This window comes from Urocitellus parryii, chromosome 9 (genome assembly GCF_045843805.1).
Source record: "Urocitellus parryii isolate mUroPar1 chromosome 9, mUroPar1.hap1, whole genome shotgun sequence".
NCBI classification, from domain to species: domain Eukaryota; kingdom Metazoa; phylum Chordata; class Mammalia; order Rodentia; family Sciuridae; genus Urocitellus; species Urocitellus parryii.
In genome coordinates, this window is record NC_135539.1 from 65,765,451 (window position 1) to 65,788,401 (window position 22,951).

General features: G+C 40.8%; 1 protein-coding gene across 13 annotated transcripts in view; it reads left to right on the top strand.

Annotated features, from left to right (window-relative positions):
• Kiaa1217 (KIAA1217 ortholog) overlaps positions 1 to 22,951 on the top strand; it is a 381,206-nt gene that overhangs the window by 208,014 nt on the left and 150,241 nt on the right. For 7 of the 13 annotated variants that reach the window (XM_077802776.1, XM_026401195.2, XM_026401196.2 and 4 more), the window contains one exon: positions 21,623 to 21,821. In XM_077802776.1, coding sequence (XP_077658902.1) covers positions 21,719 to 21,821 — 103 coding nt within the window. In that variant the 5' untranslated portion in view covers positions 21,623 to 21,718. Of the gene's footprint in view, positions 1 to 9,514; positions 9,596 to 21,622; positions 21,822 to 22,951 lie in introns of all 13 variants that reach the window. The other 6 variants (XM_077802778.1, XM_077802771.1, XM_077802770.1 and 3 more) reach the window with 1 other exon arrangement.

Genomic DNA, 22,951 nt, shown 5'->3' on the forward strand with positions numbered 1-22,951 from the left:
CATCATGGACAGGCATGTGGGACTCTGGAATTCAGGACAGCAAGTCTGATGGCTAGACTCACCTGTGAATGTGGATGCCAGTATCTGCTCCCATGGTTTTCATTGGTGGATATCTTAGTAAATTTGGCCTGCTATAACAAATACCATAGACTCAGTGGCTTAAACAATAGAATTTTTTTTTCTCATAGTTCTGGAGACTAGAAGTCCAAGACCAGGGTGCCAGTATCGTCAGGTTCTGGTGAGGGCCCTCTACCTAATTTGCTATATTCATGTGTAACAGAGAGAAAAGTGATCACTCCCTCCCTCTTTCATGAGGACACTAATCCTATGATGAAGGCTCCACACTCAAATGAATTACCTCCTAGTATCCGAGCACCATCACAGTGGGGATTAGGACTCAACTTTTGAATACAGGGAGGTACAGACATTCAGTCCATCACATTCATGAACTGAAGCTGAGTGTTAAAGGTCTTTGATCCCTACAGAGGACTGGCCTGGATGTAGCCTGTCCTCAATCTGAACCTTTTTAGGAACCCTTTCTCTTGTTCATGTCTTAAGCTTCATATTCATAATAACACAATTGTTTTCATGTTTTTAGGGCATTATAGTTAACAGTGCTTTCATCCAACATATCTCATTTGTGCTTCTCAGTTGCCTTATAAGTAGGTGGGATGATTATTGCCGTTTTGCAGGTATAGAAAGTGAGACTCGGTAGTTTAATGGATCCAATGCAAAGCCTGACATTGGATTAAGTAATTTATTCAAAGTAAAATGCTTAATGAATGCTGACCTAGGTCCTGATCCCGGGCCTTCTGACTTCAGGCTCTCCCAAGGAAATCAGCTTTATCAGAGGACCATGGAGTTGGGGGTCCTTTACTTTAGGCCTTGCCTCATAATAACTCTGGGAGGGAGACCTCTGTTGCACCCAGGTGTTTTAGGGGGCATTCTGTGTCTCGAGCAATTCAAAGCTAAAATTTGTCATGAAGATTTCATCCACCTCTTCATTTGAATGTAAAAGGAAATCCAGGGCTCAGACATGCATAAATTACATGGAGTTCAAGGGGGAGCCTGGATAAGAACCAGGTCTGTGGCTCTAGTGCTCTCTGGACCCCGGAGCTGTGCCTCTCCCTCCGAGAGACGTGTCAGCAGTCATTCCACTGATGTCCTCCTATCAGCCATTGTGGAAACTTCCAGAGGGAATGTTGTGTGAAGTAGCCCCTCCCTCCACACTGTAGGTGGAAGAAGGCAGGGTGCCTCTAGATGTCCCTCAGCTAGTTGCCTGTGCCAGGCACAGAGTGAATCATCGTCTCACTTCTGGTACACGTTGATCAGGATCTTTAAGGTTCTAGACTTTGAACCTGTTTTCTGTGGGAGGGAAAGGGAAATCGACATATGTTTCTGATGGGCTTCAATAAACAATCCTAGGTCTTATTCTACCTCTTTCCTACTAAAATTATTACCTGAAGCCAGTCCTCTAGCATGAGAAGCAGCTCCTAAAGTCAGCCCCCTTGGGACTATAGTCTAAGCAAGTATTCTGTGGCACCTGCCATCCCTACCGAAAAGCATAATTCCCAGCAGCCCAGCTCACCCACATAAAGCTGTTGAAGCAAGAACAGATGCTTTACAAAGCCCTTGTAATAATGAGGGGGAATAGAAACCTGGGGTTGGGGAAGTTTTTTTCCTCCCCTTAAGGGATTCTGAGTGTTTTGATTCAACTTCAGTGTTCCAGGGGAGGGGAAAGAGGAGGGTTTTGATGAAAACTGAAGAGAAGTCCTGCCAAACAGAAATTCCATATCAGATGGATATTTTCCCCCTTTCAAGAAGGTGTGAGAGTGGCCAAGAAGCCAGAAAGTGTGGGAGAGTCAGGAGATAGATCAGAATGCTCTGGATGGAGCCGCACCGTTAGGGCCTAGAAGTAAGGTTGGTGGTGAGACGCACAGCAATGTTGGTTTGGATCCAGGTCTTTGGAGCCTATAGTCCTGCTCAAGCTGCTGGCACAACTACCTGGGGCACAGATCTGAAGTCCTCAGACTTAAACGATAGTTTATTAACAAAAGGTAAGCCTTAGCTGGGTGTGATGGCATACTTCTTTAATCCCAGCAGCTCCAGAGGCTGAGACAGGAGGATTGCAAGTTCAAGGCCAGACTCAGCAACTTAGAGGGGCCCTAAGCAACTTATCGAAAACTTGTCTCAAAATGAAAAAATATATAGATAAAAAGGCCTGGGTATGTGGCTCATTTGAAAAGCACCACTGGGCTCTTTACCCAAGTACTAAAAAAAAAAAAAAAAAAAAAAAAAAAAAAAGATAAGTGCTCAAATCACGCAGGCTTCATAAAAACCAAGACTCCCAAGGGCCATTGCCTCCTTCCAGGTGTTCATTCATTCATTCTGTCAGTAAAGACTGAGTACCGAAGATACCTCTGCCTTCCTAAGGATTATGGTGGTGGTGGGAGGGGAAAAGCAAATAAATACAATGTATTAAGTTTGCATCACTGTAATGATATACCCAAGATTAGCTGTGAAGAGAAGAGGTTTATTTAGGTTACTTTGGGAGCATGGTGCCCACATCAGCTCAGTTCTTGAGAGCCTCATGACCTGTTGGGACAAGTGATTGCATTGCCTGGAAACAGAGAGAACTGGGTGGGGCCAAACCAAACTCAGACTTTCTAATCAACCTCCACAGGGGAACTACCAAGATGTTCTATGAGAACCACCTTCCAGGGAACTTCTGTCAGGGGGCCTCCCAAAGGTTCTACCATTTTGTAATAGCGCCACCCTTGGGACCAAGACTTCAATCACAGTGGACTGTCTGTTGACAATCAAACCACAGCATCCATCTAGTATATCAGGTGGTGGCTGTGCAGGAACAAATGGGTAGAGTTCTCAAGGGATTGATCATCCCAATGTCCTAAAGGGGAAGTTCTAAGAATATCTGTTACCTTTGCAGAGATGACCTGGGCTATCTCTTCCCAGATACTCGAACGTGGAGACACTTCCAACTCACCTCCCTTCCATTCCTATCTTCCTTAATAGGGAATATGGGGGCTTAGGAAAGAACTCGATAAAGAGTTAGCCAATGTGTTTTTTTTTTCTAATACCACCTTTGTCTGCATGAAAATATTAACTATTTCAAATTTGTTGTAAATATATTGCATCATTTTAGTCTCATACTCAAGGAGTTTAAAAAAGCGTGCATATTGAGACACAGAATTGAAAATAAAGGACCAAGGTTAATATTACAACTTAACAGCTATTGTGGCATGAATTGTTTCATCAGAACAATAGCCGGACACAGTGGCAGGACCATTATGAAAACTGGCTGAAGGTCCACCCTGTGTATGACACATGTATTTTGCAGTCTGTTTTTGTGAGGAGTGGCAAGGTCGTAGAAGTAATTGTGAAATACCTCAGAACCACTACTGTGAACGCCAGCACCATATTATATGCAGAAGTATACATGATATTTTTGTTCTTTTAAAAGATCAGATTCCTTTACTTGGACTCATGAGAACAGGAGCTCAGAGAGTTGCCTTGGTCACGTTCTGCCGAAGAGCAGGAATGACCATAATACCTACCAGGCTCTTCCTAGATCAAGTACTGCCTTGGATTCTATCCACTGGCTTTTGCATTTTTTCATAAATTTTCTATTTCATAAAACAAGCTGTAATCTAAACATTATTACCTTAGGGATAAGGAGGAAAACAGTCAAGGTAATGTGCCCAAGGTCTCACAGGCATGCAGTGTTGAAATTAAGGTTCAAGTCTAGTTCTGCCTCTTCTAAAAGTTATCCTCTCAACCACTATCCTACATTTACTATAAGATTACTTAGAATTCCTAGGGTTTCTTAGAAAACTTGAAATTCTTAGGATTACAGATTCTTAGGATATCTGCCCTGAACTCTTTTAAATTTTTTTTAAATTTTATTTTATTGCTTCTTATTAATTATACATGACAGTAGAACTCTTTTTACTTTTGTTGGGAGTTGCTGCCTTTTCTGTTTGTCTGCCGTTTAGAGTCTTAATACTAATTTTAACATTATCATTATAGTAATTACAAATGTTAGCATGACTTACTGAGTCTCACAAGGCCACATATATTTATTTATTTATTTATTTATTTATTTATTGGGGGTTGAACCCAAGGTGCTTAACCTCTGAACCAGCCCTTTAAAATAAAATATTCTAGGGGGCTAGGAATATAGCTCTGTTGATAGAGTGCTTGCCTCACATAAACAAGGCCCTTGGTTCAATTTCCAGAAACACACACACACACACACACACACACACACACACAAGAAATTCTGTTTAGAGACAGAGTCTCTCTAAGTTGCTTTAGGGCTTCACAAAGTTGCTGAGGCTCACTTTGAACTTGTGATCCTCCTGCCTCAGCCTCCCAAGCCACTTAAGGCTACATAATTTTATTCCATCTTTACTCTTTAAAATGTTTTTAAAAAGAATTATATTACGATTGGATTTCTTAATTGGATAACTTTTTTTATTAACCCTAAAGAGCCTGAAATTGCTGCGGTGCCCCAATCAAACCATAGCATCTAGTGTATCAGATAGATTATAATCTATTAAATCTGTCAGGCTTGTGAAAATCAACCCTCACTTCCATCATTGGTGTTAATTATACAGTTTATCCACTGTAGTTTTTTCACAAACAGGTAGCCTACAGTCAGGGTGAGTTTAGACCAGGGCCCTAAGGCATATCGAAGAGGCCCAAGATGACCCAAAGCCAGCAGTGGGGAGGTGTCTTGTTTCCTCCAAGTCTGGGATTCCAGCTGCTTCCTTCCATCAGGCAGGAGACTGTACTGCTCTTGCCAAGTTCAGGGCACCCCCTCGTGGTGCAACTGATACATGATCAATGTGAGAAAACAGGGAGAGCAGCCTGAAAAATAACAAAGAGCCTATCCCTCTAGATAGATCTTCCAATTTTCCCATTTTGAAAGCCCCCAAGTGAATAAAATCTCACCTCCTTTTGTCTTAAACTCTTTTGTAGCTATTTATATCATATTCGATACTATTTTTTTTAGAAGTAGAAACATCAGAAAATCAAGCACAAATAATTTGAGCACAAATCCTAGGTGATTTTTAAAAAATAATTTTTTGTATATTTTTTTCAATTACCAGAGTAACACATACAATTCAGAAAGAATAAAGAGGAGAGACATTTACAATCCCTTGACCCATGCAGGATACCTCTATTAGTATTTTGGTGTATCCTTCTGCTATTTTTTCCCCTAGGCATAAAGCCTCAAAGAAAACCAAAAGCACATGTCATATTTTCTGACATGGTTTTCTCCACTTAATTATATATGTGAGCTTCTTTCAGTGTTGCAGGGTCAGCTGCTTCATCATTGCTAGTGGTTGCTGGTTCTGTTAGTTCTGGGGTGTGTACACACCACTCTACACAAACACAACACCCAGCATGGCTCCTTGTGGATTATTGTGGATTATTTCTTTAGGATCAGTTGGCTGAATCAAAAGAACAAGCATAAGTTTTGGTATCATTGGTTCATTTTTAAAAGTATTTTTGATTAAAAAAAAAAGTTTTGAAAAACTTCAAATTCCTATCATTTGCATTCCTAGTGTGTGCCAGGAATTGGTTGCATAGTGTTCTGCATGCCTCAATCTCATTTAATCTGCCCAACAACCTGTTGTTTTCTATTGTTATTCCTATATTCCAGATGAGGAGAGTCAAGTTCGAGGAAATTAAATAGCTATAATGTGACTTAGAAAGCAGAGAGAAAGTGAGCTTTCCAAAGCTGGATAAAAATAACATTTTATATTCCTTGAATCTTGAACCAACTGGAAACTAATACTGAAAATTTTCCACTGGTAAATTAGAATACAAGTGTGTTGGAGTATAAAAGAAAAGAAGAAAGAACGAAAGTATTTTTCCATATTCTGGGTTTAGGAACGTGAAAAAAAAAATCTAAGCAAAATGTCTGGCAATTAGGTTTCAGGTTAGAAGATGATGTGGGGTCCAACACACTGATCACTATATCGTTACATGTCTAGAGGACTTTTAATAAAGAGGTATTTGCCCTGATTCTTATCATTTTGCCATAAATGGATTTTATTTAATCATAGTTTAACTGGTTAAGTGACTCCCAAAGAGTCAAAAGTCGACTTTCTCTAAATCTGCCAGAAGTCTTCAATTTCTGAATAAAACCAAAACTTAACCTTTAAGACTTAACCTTTTAAAATTTTAGCACTCTCCAAAATTCTTTACAGTTTACCTCTCGTTGATGCTCACTAGAGACCTACGTGTCATTTTCGCCACTTTTACCAGTACTTTTTTAAATGATGAGACAAACTCAGAAATAGGCATAGCAAAGAAGAAAAATAAATATGACTCATCACTCAAGCCCTAATAAACATTGTATAGGTGTTGTTCATTCTTGATTCTCTATGCTACATATGCATTTTGAGCATTTACCCAATATTTGCCATTCCTGACCAACTCATCTGAGGCTCTTGGGCACTGTCTTTATCTCAGGAAAGAAACTTTGAGGTCTTGGGATGCAGCTCAAGGGTATAGTGCTTGCCTACCAGGCACGAGACTCTGGGCTCAATCCCCAGAAGCAAGGTAGGGAGGAAGGAAACTTGGGGTCTCTTTTCTTTCCTGCCACACTCAGCCTTTCAAAGAGATCTCAGGTATAATTCGGAAACACCTATAGTTTCTTTTACCATTTTCCTCTATGATAGCCTTTGAGCTTATTAGACCTCTTAGAAAGAACAAACATCCTCTGTTTAATTTTTAGGGTTTTGTTGTGGTGGTGGTGGTTGTTGTTTTGGTTTTGGTATCAGTTGTTCTGTTTTGTTTTTGCAGCATTTACTATTTCCTTGAGAGGGTATTTTGTGCTTTTCTGGTTAACATTTCCTTAATCCTTAATATAAGCTCTTTATATTCACTGAGCTGTTTGGTTATCATTATAATTGATAACAAGTGGTTTTATCAGAGATAACTTCTTTTCCACCACACTTACAGTTGTAAGAACAATCTATTTTCTAGTCAAAGTCACAGACTTCTAAGTTCTACACACTTGATTGAGTTTGTGTTATGGGAGAAACCTGTTAAAAATGCAGTTTTCTTTCTCTGCTGCCTGACTGTTGAGCTTAACACTTTTTCCACACAAGGGTAACCTATGGGGAAGCAAACATAGTTTTATGAGCTTCCTTTTGTCATCTTGAGAAAAATTGACTGTGGTTATGGAAAATAAATGTTCTTTGGCCTCACATTCTGCAGCTTGGGATCCATTCCATCTTCTAGGAAGAGCTTCCCCTTCCAACACGTCTTGGATCCTTCCCTGCTCTGCTCCTGGGAGATTCTGCTGGCCTCCTTGACCTCACTCACTATTATGGTTTGGATGTGAGATGTCCCCCCCCAAAAGCTCACATTTGAGACAATGTAAGAAAATTGAGAGGAGGAATGGATTATGAGAGCCTTAATCCAAACAGTGGATTAATCTGCTGATGAGATATGAGTGGAAACTGAAGGCAGGTAGGGTATGGATGGAGAAGGTGGGTCACTGAGGGGTGAGCCTTTGGTATATATATTTTGTATCTGGCAAGTGGAGTCTCTCTCTACTCATTAAACATCATGTGAGCCACTTCCCTCTACCACACTCTTCCGCCATGATGTTCTGCCTTAGCCCCTAGAAAGGAGCCTGCTGTCTGTGGATTGAGAACTCTGAAACTGTAACCTCCAAAATAAACTTTTCCTCCTCTAAAACTGTTCTGGTCAGGTCTTTTAGTCACAGAAGTGAAAAAGCTGACTAAAATCATCAGCCAAGGTAAGAGACACAACCAGTAGAATGGGTTTATGACAAAGTTTGGAGCCTTTGTTTCTCTGGCCCCTATTTTCTAGACCTTCAGGTGATATTTACCTAAAGCAATTGCTTTAGCCACTTTCCTTTTCCAGAGCATTCTCCCTTCCTCTCAGTATTCCATTATCTTTTTTTCCAAGTTCCTCTGATGAGAGTCCCGTTGCAGAGAGAGGTTGGGGTCTCCTTCAACCCTTCCCATTTCTGGCCATCTCTGTGTCCCCTGCCCAACACACACCATCTCCTTGTAATGGAATCTGTGATTTCCTGTGCCCTTTCTCTTCCGGTCTACCCACAAAATCTCTTCAAATCTATCATCCTGTTTTCATCTTACACTTTTATGTATCATGTACCTAGAGGGCTTTCTTATTTGTGGGCTACTTCAAGATATTTCTTTCATAGTTGGTGAAGACCATAAACTTAGGAGCAGAGAATGGGAAGGCCCTACAGCAACCCTGGCCTTTCTAGGGAGAATATATTTCACCAAACTAAGGACTTTTATGAGGTCAGTCTCGATAATAGTTCTTCTAGGGGAGTTGCTTCTCTTTCCTCTTAAAGGTTCTATCAAGTTCTTTTATGTTTTTTTAAGCTCTAAATGCATTCAGGGTAAAATATTTTAGCACAGTTCTTATTTGGAGACCTGTCTTTTGCCTTTTGGGCCTTTGAGCACAGCTACCATGATATTTGAATTTTCTTTTTCTCTGAGTGACTTGTGTCTGATATGTATGCATTTGGGTTCTAAAAAAATGTAAAGTTTATCAGCAATAAATGCACACATGTAAAATAGGTGTGTAGATGTATGTATATTTTATGTATATAAAATGGCAATATGCATCATGGATATTACGTCATTCAATTATGATGGTATTTCAAGGCTCCTATATGTTGGCATATGGATATATCTGAGTGCATGTGTAATAACATGTGGCTAGGACTTGGGGGTGCAAGAAGCAGTCATTCTTGCATGAGGCTTGTGAAAATTTTTCTCTTTTTAAGACACAAAAATATGTTTCTACTACATTTTTTAAATTAAGTCATCCAAAAATTAACCAATAGGATAAAAGAAAAATAAAATATTTAAGAACTAGCACAACAAAAGCCATAAACTGAAGGCAGACCCCAGGACAATATTAGCACTTGTGCTCTGAATTTTTATGCTGATTTAATCCTACATATATTTACCCTGGCTATGGCACACAGTTTGACAATGTGTAGGCAGAGGCCACTGCACTCACAGGCCTGCTGTGAGTAGAACAACTCAATGGTCAGTGTCCCAGTATCCAGTGTCGATCAAGATGGCAGCCTTAGGCCTCACCAAATTGCATTCTGATAAGAAAGGCATTTCATTTGGGATGGGCAGGCTCTGGTAAGTCCTCTGTAGTCCTAGGGCAACATAGGGTTAATGTGACTTCTTCTCAAATGACACAAGGTGAATTCAGATGTGTCTGTAGCAGGATATTTTGGTGAAAACACATTGCTACTCAGGGCTTGCTTTTAGCATTTCTTTCTAAAATATGTGGTTTAACTGTCACGATTTTTTTCTTTCTTTGGGGTGGGGGAGGAGGTAACTATATTTTTATCAAGAATGAATAGATGGTCCATTTGCTCAAGTTATTCTTTTTCCTCTTCACATTTTCACCCCTTTTCTTTTCTATTTTTTTTTCTTTCTCTCCTGGTCCACAGGCTTTGCAGTGCATGCTGATCTCTCTTCAGGCAGAACTTGACATTCAAAGGTACTTGATGAAAATTGAGTCATCTCAGCGAGTTAGTACTCCACCTTTTCTTTTTCTGCATCCAGTTGCGCCTCCTCCTGTGCCTTTTCACTCTGCCATGTGTGCCATTCTAATCCGTGTCAGTGACTAAACCAGCTTCCTCTGCTGTCCCCTGTTGACCCCAAGCCCTGATTCAAATCCTTCCAAGCCCAGTGCTTGGCAGCACTCTGACCCATGTGCTGTTAAATGGTGAGAGTTGATATTGGAATGAACATTCATTGCATGCTTGCTTCAAAATATTTAATATGCTTTCCACAAATTGGTTTGTGGAATCAGTGGCATGGCAACAGCAAGTCAGGGGTCTTTGCACAATCATGTGAAAGGTAGTCTTCTATAATGAGAGACACCCATCCTTGCCTGCTACGAGGAAGAATATTCATAGAAGGAGAACAGAAGTGTGCATGCTTCTCACAATCCCAGAGCAGAATGACTCTTCCAGCTCTACTACCTCCAATATTGGATCCAGATCATTTTACTGACGTACATTTTAATCATGATAATGGTGCAAATAAACACATTTCTCTAGAATGGACAATGTGTTGGGCACTGTTCTAAGAACTTTATAAGTATTAACTTCTCACAGCAACTCTTGGAAGCAGGTTTACTGTGATCCCCATTTTACAAATTAGAAAACTAAAGCAGATGACTTGCCTAACGCCACACAGCTAGTTAGTGACTGGTATCTGACTCTAGGAAGTCTGACCCCAGAAGTTGATTATGAACAGATTATTTACCCAACAACCTCAGGGCCTTCTATAAACATAGTTGTCCACCTCCTTTTTGTCCTCTAAACATGGAGTTTTTCCACTGTTCCCTGAGCATGCATGTATCAGAGCCCTGAGTCTTTTGGGGGAGGCCCAAATGCACTGTGCTTAGGAAATGTCTAGCCATCTGGCCTTTGTACAAAGGGAGCTCCTTCCCTCTTGGTCAGTTTTCAGTGACCACACTGACCTCTTCACCTTCCTTTTTTAAATAATCGGTCTCTTTGATTTTTTTTTCTTTTTTGGAATGACAAGCTCAAATTAGAAAGTTTCTTCTCAAAACAAATAAGTATGACAGCTAAATTTGGGCTAAACAGACCGACAAGGATCATTGTCAAACCCTATAGCACCCTAATTCTGAGAGGTATTTGTTCTTATCTTTTCCACGAGTTCTTAAATGTATTCACAGTTTCTCTAATCCATATGAAATAGAGGAATCTTTACAGTTTCCTTGCACAAGCACCATGCACTGAGTAGAAACGCAGAAGTGGGAAAGAATGCCCTGGTAAGCCGTTCCTACAACTTTACACCCTGCCATTAACTGCTTTTCCTACTCTCCGAATAGAGATTTGATAGGATGATGTGGAATTTTCCATCATAAACAGTAAAGAGTCTGGGATCCCCTCCCATATTTCTTTTTTTTCCTGCTGGGGATTGTACCCAGGGTCCTGCACCCGTTAAGCACATACTCTACCACTGAGCCCCCTCAATCCCTTCCCTTATTCTTTTTCTTATGATTGAAACAAATAAGTCCTTAGTACTGAGTTTTCTTTCCTCCTTTTTTAACCTGTTGGCAAATAATTGGATGTCAGAGAACTCTCTCAAACTTTCATCTGCATTCATAGACAAGTTATAATAGTGATTTTCAGAGATGAATAGGATGAAGGCCAAGGTTGGAAACTGAAGACATTCTGTTCTCCTACTGAGTAAATGAGTCACTCTTGGGTCCTCTGTGGGTGTCAATTCTCTGCAGTGAAATTGGGAGTGACCATTTACCAATCTCAGGAGACCAAAACAGAGGTGCAATGGATGCCTTATGGCAATGGCTGCATCCTTCTAATCTCACGTGGGATCCCATAAGCCATGAGATGCACCAGCATGGCAGGAAACCGAGTGGCCTAGAACCACTTTAATGTGAGTGACACTGGATAAAGGTAGCTAAATGTGTTGTGTCCCTCTTTGTTGTCCTGTGCATTTTTATTCAAATTATTCTCATCTCAACTCTATCAAATAGATATTCTGATTACCTTCTTTATTCTTTACAGTGCTGGGGACCAAACTCAGGACTTTACCCCAGAAAAGCAAGGGCTCTACCGTTGATCTGCACCCCCAATCTCTCTGAATATTTTATTAAAGTAAGAATTGAGGTTCCGAAAAGTTTTATGTGGGTCATGCCACCAGTACATGGCATTATTGGAAGCCGTGTTCCATACAATAACAGGATAAGAGCAGTTAAGTCCTTTCATTCTTAATCTTGTCTTCTGCCCATGTCTTCTAACCCTGAGACATTTTACCATGACAAGATTAGAGGAAGAAAATAACTTTTTTGGCCCAGAAAACTACTCAGAACTTATATATATATCTATGTGTATATCTACACAATTTACAATGTGTATGTGTGTATGTTCCTATGAAATTGGGCAGGTGGTGTGCATGTGTGTGTGAGCACGTGTGTGCATTTTGAGTTTGAAGGTAAAAGCAAATTCTATTCCTGGGATGTATGGTAAGGTTCTGGCCATAGCACTTAAGACTCAATGGGACTTGGGTGCCCAGTAGTAGAGTCTCTGGGCCATCTCCACGTGGCCTTCTCCACCGTGGGATAGTGAGGACATAGTAACATCTCCCATAACGTTGTTCATGTCCTTGCTGAGGTTGGGGCCTTTCCCAATGGGTAAATCCTCACTGGCTTCACAACAGTGCAGTTAAGCCCTATGGTACCACCCAGGGCAGGGAAGCCTGAGGCTTCAGGGGTGGGATTGATAAGGGCTTTTGTTCAGAGGCCTTCCAAGTGTGGGTTTAGCACCATGTGTTATGCTGCTTGTATTGTATTTGAAATATCAAAGCCTGCAAGCAGGTCCCTTTCCTTTCATCACTGTAATAACAGCCATCCTCACACAGCCACCTTTTATCCCCGAAGCCTTTTAAAGCACATTCCTGACGCTGAATTCCAAAGGCATCTGCAGCCTGCTCAGATGTCATCCAATGACAACTGTGGGAGCCAACGCCTGTTCAACATTTTGCTTGTTTATAAGGTATACCTTGCTTGTTTCAGGAAGAGACAAAGGAAGGAATCTATTAATTGATTGCTTGATTCAAAGCAATGTGCTCTAAAGTGACATCCTCACTAAGGTGAACACAACAAAAAATCAAAGGGGAAGCCTTGTGGGAGGAGGAAGCCAATTTACAAATACAGGTACTAGGATTTTCTTGAACATTAAATTTAGCTTCAAGATTCCAGATATGTGCCATACTCTACATGATTCTTATTATATGGCAAATTAAGACTTATGACCCCTTCAGGCAGCAAAACATTTTCATTGTCTTAAATTCTAAAAGAACTGCTGTTTGCTCATGCCTTCATGAAAGGGACATGGACCAACATCATAGGCAGAATCAACAAGTAAACGGTAGTCTTCATTTAGACTTTTATTTTGTATCAGCAAAATAAAAGAGGAAAACATATCACTAAATAACAATTGTACCTGAGTGAATGTCTGAAAGGGGTGGGGCTGAGTTAGTGAGATCCAGATGTGGAACTTGCTGATAACAGAACTTTCTAACTTAATGGAAGGAGACTAAAGAGACAGGCTAAGAGTGAGGGCTGATCTTCTTTAAATAGCCTTTATCTCATGCTGGCTTTGGGGAGGAGTCAAAAAGCAGGAGTAATTTCAGAGAACAGCCAGGTAGACCACCAGGTAGACAGATGTCAGGTTGACATCTAATCCTGAGAGTTGGAAGGGCTATCGTGCATTCAGGCCAAGTGAGGTGCCCATGTCCAGTCTGCAGTGAAACAGACTCAAACAGCAACTCTAGGCAGAACCAAACCTCTTAGAGCAAAAAAGGAGAGTCATTGTCAGCTGCATGCCACAAAGGGGTTAAAAAGTAGAAAAATAGTCAAGAGAGCATAGAAAATTGCTAAAATTCCAAGTTTACCTGGAGTCAAATTTTAAAGGCCTTAAAATTAAGTTGTCGTAATGACATTAGCACTAGAGATGTGAAAGTCTGTTCTCTTTAAGAGGGGAAGTGCAATCTGCATGTCCACAGTTGATTTGCTGGCTTTGATTCTTCTTTCCTAACTGCATCTTTTTTTGAAATTGGAAGCTCTGGGTTCCTGCCAAATTTTGCATGGCATGGAAGTGAGAATGTTTCCTTCCTGTGTTTTCCCTATGCATTTATGCCCTCATTTCGAGGATCATCTCTCTAAGGACAAGCCCTTTAACCTGGAATCCAGTTGTACAGAATGCACAGAAAAGATGGTATAAATACCTGCAGGTGACCACAGACAGAAATGCTCTGGATCCTATCCTGTGGAAGTCTTCCCTTCCCCTAATCTACTGTTTAAAAATATCTTGCTTTTTCAGTAATTCTCTAATATATGAAAGCAATATATTCTCACTTTGGAGAAATGAAGGAAAAATGCTACTCATGATAACCACCATCAAAAGAAAACCAATGCTAATGTTTGGATGTATTGCTTTCATTTTCTAAATTACACAGAAACATTCCTTTAAAATACCTTCAGTATGATTGCATAGTATTCCAGGGTAGGAATACACTGTAATTTATTAACCAGCCTTGGAAGGTTTTTCTAGATTTATTTATTTTATTAAAGATGTAATATGTAGAGATTTGCTCTCTGCCACTCAAGTGTAGAATATATTAATTTTCCTAAATCAAAATAATCTGGCTTGGCTTCAGCAATTATTGAGAAATTTCATTCTCCTCACATTCAAGGGAAATACTGCTCTCTCATTTGGGGATATAAAGAAATCCTGAGGAGGCTGACGGCTGACTTTTCCAGTAAATCTGGGTAAGGGGTTTTGAGTCTCCCAGGATTCATAGTCAATGTCTCCCATGCAGTCTGTTTGCAGACAGGTGCATGGGGATCTTTGCCATATCTTTTCCTAGGCTTGAGAACCTGGTTTCAGCCACTTTCAGCATGCCACACAGCCATGGTCCCAGTCAGAGTAATTCTCTGCAAAGGGAATCCAGGTCTCCCAGGTTGAAAGAACATCCTCAGTATCACCACCACTGACAACAGAACTACCATCTTCCTCTCAAAAGTTGTTCCCTCTCCTCTTACTTCTAAAAGTAACTTCCCTCCCATCCAGATTCATTTTCCAAATTCCTTTACCTTCTAAGCCCAAACTAGGGAGAGGATTTTCAGGGTGGCTTCTGTAACATGAGGACACCCTCCACTCCTCCTCTTGGAAAGACCTTAGCACTTAAAAGCATGGCGGTTTTCCAAGGAGGTTGGAGGTAGGAGTAGAAGTTCCATAAATTTTGTTTGTTTCTAAAAATAGGACAAGATAAATTAATACTATCTCAAAAGAGGAATCTAACGTACAAATTATACTCTAGTAGGAGTATGTTTGTATTGCGAATGTTACTTTAAAAGATGAGGGACACCCTTTTCTGCACAGAGGTGTTCTTGACATTGGTTGGCTGGTGTCTTCGCGTGGTGAGATAGGCACACAAAGTGGGGTCCACTTGGCACAGAGCCATGGGTAGCTCACCACACCCATGCCTGTGGCTGGCTCTAGACAGGCCGTCAATGGACAGTGAGTACCTGGCATCACAGGTTTTACATCCTTCTGATCTGATCGTGAAATAATGCATCCAGGGAAGGAAACCGTAAAAGCAATAGGCATGGTTGGCTCAGCTGCTGAATCGTCTGATTTGACTCCAGACCAAACATGGTTGTTTTCACAGGTGAAAATCATGAAAAATGTCTGGATACTCTTCTGGTGGAAGAGGGAGGAAAGCATTGAAATATTAGCCTTGAAGAAACAAGGTCTAAACTGAGTTTAATCAAGGATAGTTCATCAAAATACATCCTAGAAAAAATGTCTCCCCCCCCCCTTTGTCCAAGTTGGGGAAGGAAAACACTAATTTCAAAATTCAACTTAAGGTAGGAGAATCTCAGGTGTGCAGAGTTGAAAGTTGGCATTACAATGAGGGTTTGGGCCTATAGACCTTCCTCTTTATAAGGCCCAGAAGTTTCTCTAATAAACCTGGCATATGTTTTTCCAAACTGCCAACACGAAGGACCCAGAAGTACACAAAAATTTTGTATGACTTTATTTCTTGCTCTTGATTAACCACAGGACTCCTTCCTGCTTGTGCCCAATTTTGCTTTTTTTTTTTTTTTAAATAAAAATGACAGCTGATTGATTCTCCTCTACTACCATTCTTCAGAGTCTTCAACGCCAGGCCCACTCAAAAGTTACAAGACTTGGGCTGAGGATATAGCTCAGTTGGTAGAGGGCTTGCCTCCCATGCATAAGGCCCTGGATTCAATCCACAGCACACCACACACACATACACACACACACACACACACACACACACACAAAGTTACAAGACTATAACAAAACTACAGTTCTTTCTTTCTTCCAGATATATCACAGTTTTCACATCCACTTCTCATCATTAGAACTGTGGATGCCCTCGGTCCATTTCCCAGATTAACCATCATCATAAGAATGGTGCTAGGGATAACTGGCTCAGATTTTGATAGCCACAGAAGCTTTGGGAAGTAGGGGGGCATCGTGCAGAGACCAGGGCTGCTCCAGAGCACACCTGGAGGGAGAGGGTCCTACTGAGGCTGCCACCTGAGTTGGGAGTCTGTAAGGACAGGAGACGGAATGGAAGCGAGGTGTGATGTTGGGGAGGACTTTGTCCGTCTTCTCATCCCCAGTCCCAAACTCAGAGTCCTTGAAAAAAGACTAGAAGAAAGATCAGAGAATGGAAAGGAGGTGATTGTGCTGTGGGTTGTAGAAAGGACCCTCTAAGTTAGGTAGAAGTGTAGACCTTCCATAGTGAGTTCATTAATTCTCCTTGAACTACTAGAGTATTGTGGAGCAGGGATGGCAGAGAAAATCTACCCTCGATGGATGACCCAGTGTTTGTTAACATAATCTTTTGCTTCCGGCAACAAGAAAGTTTTGCTTCCGGCAACAAGAAAGTTCTCTGGAATTGAAGTTGGAATTTTGATGAAGTTGAGTTGAAAGTTTCACAGATGCAAGAAATGGGTCAAAGCACAGAGTGTCATGGTTAACCATGTCAGTTAATGAGGACTAGAATGAGTCATTCCGAATACATTTGCATGTGGGAAGCCTCATTATATTTCTGAATTCTCTGTGGCAAATTGGGCATTAATTAGGATGAAGTGAAACTTCATTAAGGCAACATTGGTTTTTCTTCTCAAAATAGAATGTACTCTGAAGGAAGGTGAATACAGTTGGCTAACCAAAAACCCTACTGTTCCTGACAGTGAACTTGTTACATAAAGCTACAGTTTTGATTCATTTTCTGGACCTCAGCATTTCATTTTCGAATTTAAAGGATCTGAAAAATGTGAATGAAAAAAATATCATCGATGACTCTCTAATTTTCCTTCCTCTTTGGCTGTGGTCTTCAAATCCAACAGCATTGCAAAAATAAGAATAAATCTGATCCCCTAGTAAAGCATAATGCACACAGTGAACGTTTCAGCAAATATTTGTTCACGGTGATAAAAATGCAAGCCTGGCAGTCTTTTAAAAATTAATGCTGTGCAGAAAACTAGATCTTGCCACTGCCTCGCTATATATTTCTATAGAGCAGGTGCAATATGGTAAATAATTTGTAGGAAATCTCAGTCAACTGATTTTTTTTTTGGACAACATGATCTTTTCTTCTTTGTAGGATGTATATCTTAGAGTTATGCAATTTTGGTCATGAAAGGGATCTTAAGTACCAATTAGTTCAAGCTCTTGCCTTTTAGATAAGATAGTTGTGATCCAATGAGTTTAGACATTGACCAGCTTTTGGTGGAAGCTAAACTAGAGCCAGCACCCCCAGACTCCTGGTTAAACAACCATACCGTTGGGCATCATCTGTGGAATCCTACACACTGGATCTCAGTTCCTTCATATCAGTACAATGATCAGGATTGCTGTTTTCTCTGTGTTGACCAGTGAGGTTACAATGAGATTACCATATCAATCACCTGGCATGGTGACTCAGGCACTCCATATGTTAGTTCCTTTCACTCCTCCTCACTCCTCCATTAGGAAGAGAATATTCTATAAATTGTAGATGAAGCTGAGAGGAGAGCTACTGGAAGCCTCTGACACCAGTGTTTTGGGAGGGATAGGAAGTCCTCTTTGAAGAAGAGAAGACTAGAAAGGACAAGTGGATTCAGACTTGTACAGACCCCCTGTTCTCGTTTGAGTTTGTAGGTTTGGGCATGATCTATAGAAATCTCTAGAAATTTGTGATGGAAACAGAAGGAGATTGGTGTTAGAAGTTCCCTGGGCAAGTAGGGAAATCCAGACTTAGGGAAACTTGAAGCCTGCTCAAGTGGCCCAGAGAACATTTCCCTAGTCCCCTGCTCCCTCCCCAGGTAAGGACAGTTCCTCATTCAGCATTTTAGAGCCCAGGCTTCCACTACTGAGCTGTAGACCATGCAGCGCTGAGAAAAAGTTTTAGCTGAGGCAAAATGAGACCAAATCTAAAATTGCATGAGTATCTTGCCTTTCTTTTCAGGGCATTAAAATATTTTTCCTTTCTTGGGATAATAATGATCCATAGACAGTAGGGTTTGTTTTGTCTTGTTTGGGGGTTGGGATAGAACTCAGGGCTTCAAGCATGCGCAGCAGGGTTCTACCACTAAGTGACACCACCAGCCATAAAGTTATTTTTTCATTGCCTCTAACTTTGCAAAAATAACAGTATTCCATGTTGTAACCTCCTATAATTTTTTTGAAAGGTCTACTCCTTGAAATACAAAATAATGGGGGTACTACTGCTCTAGACAGTTGTTTTAGTCAACTTTTTCATTGCTGTCACCAAACAACCTGAAAAAGAACAGTTAGAGGAGGAAAAGTTTATTTGGCTCATGTTTTCAGAGATCTCAGTCAATAGAGGGCCAGCTCCATAGGTGGGCCCAAGGTGAAATGGAAACCCCTCTCTGTACCACCGTGGCTTGCTTTTTAGCTCTACTGTTATGGATATGTTATCTTTGGTCCCCAAATATACCTTAAATGCCTTAGAAGCTGTCATCCCCCAGTGCCTAGCACTGTGCTGAGTCCCTCTTCCAAACGCTTTGTATCTTTTTATTTTTTCAATGTATCAAGTCATTGTATCTGATCCTGCTGTCAGCAATTTCCATTATCTTCTCCCTGAACTAAATGATGTCTCAGCAGTGAGCTGACATCAGAGGGGAGGGTACCATGTGTGAGGAGATTGCTAATATGCAGGGATAGTTTTCAATGAGAAAGTGAATGACATATATTAAAAAAAAAAAAGAAGAGGAGGAGTTTATATATAGAACTGAGTAGCTATGTATAGGCAGTTCGAAAAAAAAGATTAGCCCTTACATCTCTATTTTAAAATACTTACCTACCACGATGATGACCCTGAAGAAGAAATAGAGAATTTGATTTTTATTTTTTTTTTTCAAGGATTATTGCTTTTTACAATGGAAAATGACAACTCATCAAATGTAACGTGTCTGCTGCAGGCTGCAAAGATGACCAGTAGAGGTGGTAAATGCTGCCTTATTGCTTACAGTAATGTTATTTCTTGGCTATGCTGCTAAACTAAATGTGTATTTTTTTTTTTTAAGGTAGGAATGAGGGCATCTTAGTTTGCTATTCTGCTGAGCAGAGTAACTGAGAAACTACTTCATTGAAGACCACATAAATTTTTGTAAATCTTGGTGAGCAAGTTATTCATTTAGGGATGATTTTCCTACTCAAATAATACTCTTAAAGGGTGCCAAAGCCAGATCCCCATAATAGAAGCAGGCTTTATGAAAAATAAATCTGGGAACAAACCACTTTGGAAATAAGCACAGAAAAATTAACCAGCAAGGACAATTTGCTTGTTAATGGATGTCCATTCTGGCCATGATTTTGACTTGTAATCTCATTGGCTTGTAATTGGCTGAGTTTCCTATGAGATACTCAGGTATCTCCCAAAGCCTTTCTGGGATGCAGAAGGAGAAGAATTATCTTATTCCTACTTCCCTCTATGAGAAGGTCCTGAAAGGTGTAGCAAGGTGTGTGTGTGTCCAGGTAACATGATAGTGCTTCTGCCAAGAGGGTTTTCCTTGTACATATTTCCAGAAAGAGGGGGAGAAATGGACTATGCAGTCCTCAAAGAGTCCCTTAGAGTATCCAGCACTCCTGGGGCATTCCTCGTCAAAGAATTGAAGACAAAGCCTGGAGGAAGGACTTACTTGCTCTATGATTTCCAGGGTCTCTTGTTCAAAAAAAAAACATTAAGAAGTTTAGGATTGCCATAGTGCAGCATAAAACCATCTACAGATCCTTTGGAGAGCAGGGCCCTGCCTGACTTTGCAGTGTACTTCCAGGAAGCTGGCCCCACCTTGAAAGTTAAGAGTCTTGGTGCTTAATGTCAAAATGCATTGGCAGCCTTAGGAAGGATTAAAGGAAATTAAGAATGCAACATAACAAAACCTGGCTCTTGGGGATGACTAGTTTCCTATCACCAGCCTGCCTGGTTAATTCCAAATGAGTTTGCTTCCCAGCTAGTGCATGGAATCATGTAATAAAGATGGGCCATGGAAGAAGGGGAAATTGAAAGGGAAATAATGCATTTCACTCAGCATAACCCCCCAGTTTTTCTAGCTCACCTTCTCCGTGCCCTTGTACATGTATAATCTCCAATCTCGACACAATAGCCAAAGTGATCTTCTAAAAATTTGTCTGATCTTTCCTACCTCATCCCCGTCCCTAACTACCTCAATGGCCTTCTGTTATTTGGCAGTCAAAGGGAGAATTCTCACCATGATTCAAAGACTTTGTGTGTGCTCTGCTCTCTTGCCCACCAAATCTCCAGGGATCACTGCTTTCTCTGGTGTGGGACCTTACTTAGCACAGGCTATTCCCTACAACCAGGGTGTCTTTCTTTCTCTCTTTGTCCCTCCTTCTGGGATCAAAGTTCTTCTGTGTTTCTGTCTCTCCACTCATAACCTCACTACCACCACCGTTGGAGTTGCACACTCTCTTGCACCTTTAATTTATCTTAAATTGTGTCCTCTTTTTGGATTATGAACACTGTCAAGGCACAGGTCATGTTTCTTTTGTGCAGTGTTCTGTCCCCAGTACCTAGCATAGTGCTTGGAACACAGGAAGTGCTCAATAGGTATTTGTTGAAAAGCAAATAGATATACCACCCAAATCATAGTTTATACTTTAATTATACATTACCTTGGATTATTTGTTGTTCTTCACAAAGTTCACCAATTAGTTCAGAAACTTTGACATCAGTCAACATGTTGTCTCTTTCTTTTGAATCTCCCACGGTGCCCACTTGTAGTTCATGTTCCAAGAATAGTATTGACTAATAGATCATGAGCAGGTTACACATTCACCCCCTGCCATTGCAGTAGAGAGAACTAGGAGAGAAATTCAACTGGGTGCTGAGTGAGTTGGCTTAAATCATTATAGATAGATACTTTTTCTTGATTAGCAAGGTAAATAATAACCAAAGCTAGACATAATCTTACTTATGGGATTTTGCTGCTTCAAAATAAAAATATTCAACTGTGATATAAATATCTCCCTTCACCATTTTAGTCTGCTGATTTGGGAAACAGCCTTGATATACGACTCTGAAGGACTGGTTGTGTTCAGTCACTCTGGTGGGAGTACTGCATCCCTGTATTGAAATGTGCACAGTCCCGTCTGTTGTGGTGACAACTGTGAAAATTTGCCTGGCAAAAGGAATTGATTTGCCATCATTCTTTCCTGTGACATGACTTGCCCCCAACTCCCTGTTTGAAATGGCATTTGTACGCTAGATGTTCAGCAGTAAAATGCTCTTAATGGAGTACTCTTGGATAATTTTTTTTCAGTAACCTTCACAACTAATGCTTGCCCACTGGGCAAGTGTTCCCCATTCAGTCCTTCTGATGGCCTTTCCCCCTTGACCATATTCTTTTTCTAGATTGGCAGAGATAGCATTGAAAATATTTTCAGTAGAATTAATCTATTTTCCCACTGTCTTTAAAATATCTTTTGCAGACAAGAAGTCCCAAACTGTCTCACAGTCCTCAGCCTCCCAGTTTGAGTGACCCAGTCGAGCATTTATCAGAGACGTCCGGTGATTCTTTGGAAGCCATGTCTGAGGGGGAGGCGCCAAGTCCCTTTTCCAGAGGCAGCCGAACTCGTGCAAGCCTTCCTGTGGTGAGGTCAACCAACCAGACGAAAGAAAGATCTCTGGGTAAGCTTCCGGAGGCAGGTTCTGATGCCTCTGACTGTACATATGTACATTTACACTTTGGAACACAAATCCATGCATTCAAATATGAATTCAACTGTAATTTGTAAAAACACAGATCCTGGGGAATTTTCTTGATTTAATATTATGTTAGTCAGCTTTCCATCACTGTGACAAAATGACTGAGATAATCAACTTATAAGGAAGACCTATTTTGTCTCATGGTTTTAAAGATTTCAGTCCATGGCCCATTGCTTTTGGAACTGTGGTGAGGTAGTACATTATGGCGGGGAATGCATGGTAGAGCCATGCTGCTCACATCATGGTGGCCAGAAAGCAAACAGAGAATCCTAAAATCCCCTTCCAGGGTATACCCCTCAATGATCTAACTTCCTTCCATAAGGTCCCACTGTCTCCCAATAAGCACCACAGTCTGGCAACCAAGCTTTTAGCATACAGACTTTAAGAGACCTTTAAAATCCAAACCATAACAAATATCAAATATTGAAGATTTGCTGAGACTGGGCACATTCAGAAGTGGCTGAAACTAGCAGCTTGAGCCATGAGGCTGGTAGTACTTGCCCGTGTTCCTGGAATAAGGAATACCAAGGACAGACTACAGAAAGCCTGGCCTCACCTCCCAAGACTTCCTCCACCAGTCCCAGAGCCACCGGTTGGGGTGCATGAGCAGAGAGGTGGGTATTAGGAGCCTCACACCACTTGTCTGGCAGTCTGGTAGAGCATATGAATGGCTCCAGGAAGAAGGGGGCCAACATGGCCATCACTCCCAGGACTGTTGTGAAAGCCACAAATAGGAAGCTGCTTTTCTTTTCAGAAAGTTTTCGCAAGAAACAGAGATTCTAACTTTCTACCATTACGACATATCATCCATTTTTATAGGAAATTCACTTTATAGCTTGCTTTGTTTTTTTTTTGTTGTTGTTGTTTCTTTTTTTTCTCTCCCTTTAACAAAATGCACAAGTCATAGGATCAAGTAGAATTTAAGCCTCTTTGCAGAGCATGCCGCTGTGCTAGTATTTCATATGCTTCGTCTGCCATTTGCAGGTTCCCACCTGGTACCTGTGGGTGCAGACAGATGAAGTCAGGGTAACATCAAAGAGGAGAAGGGTCAG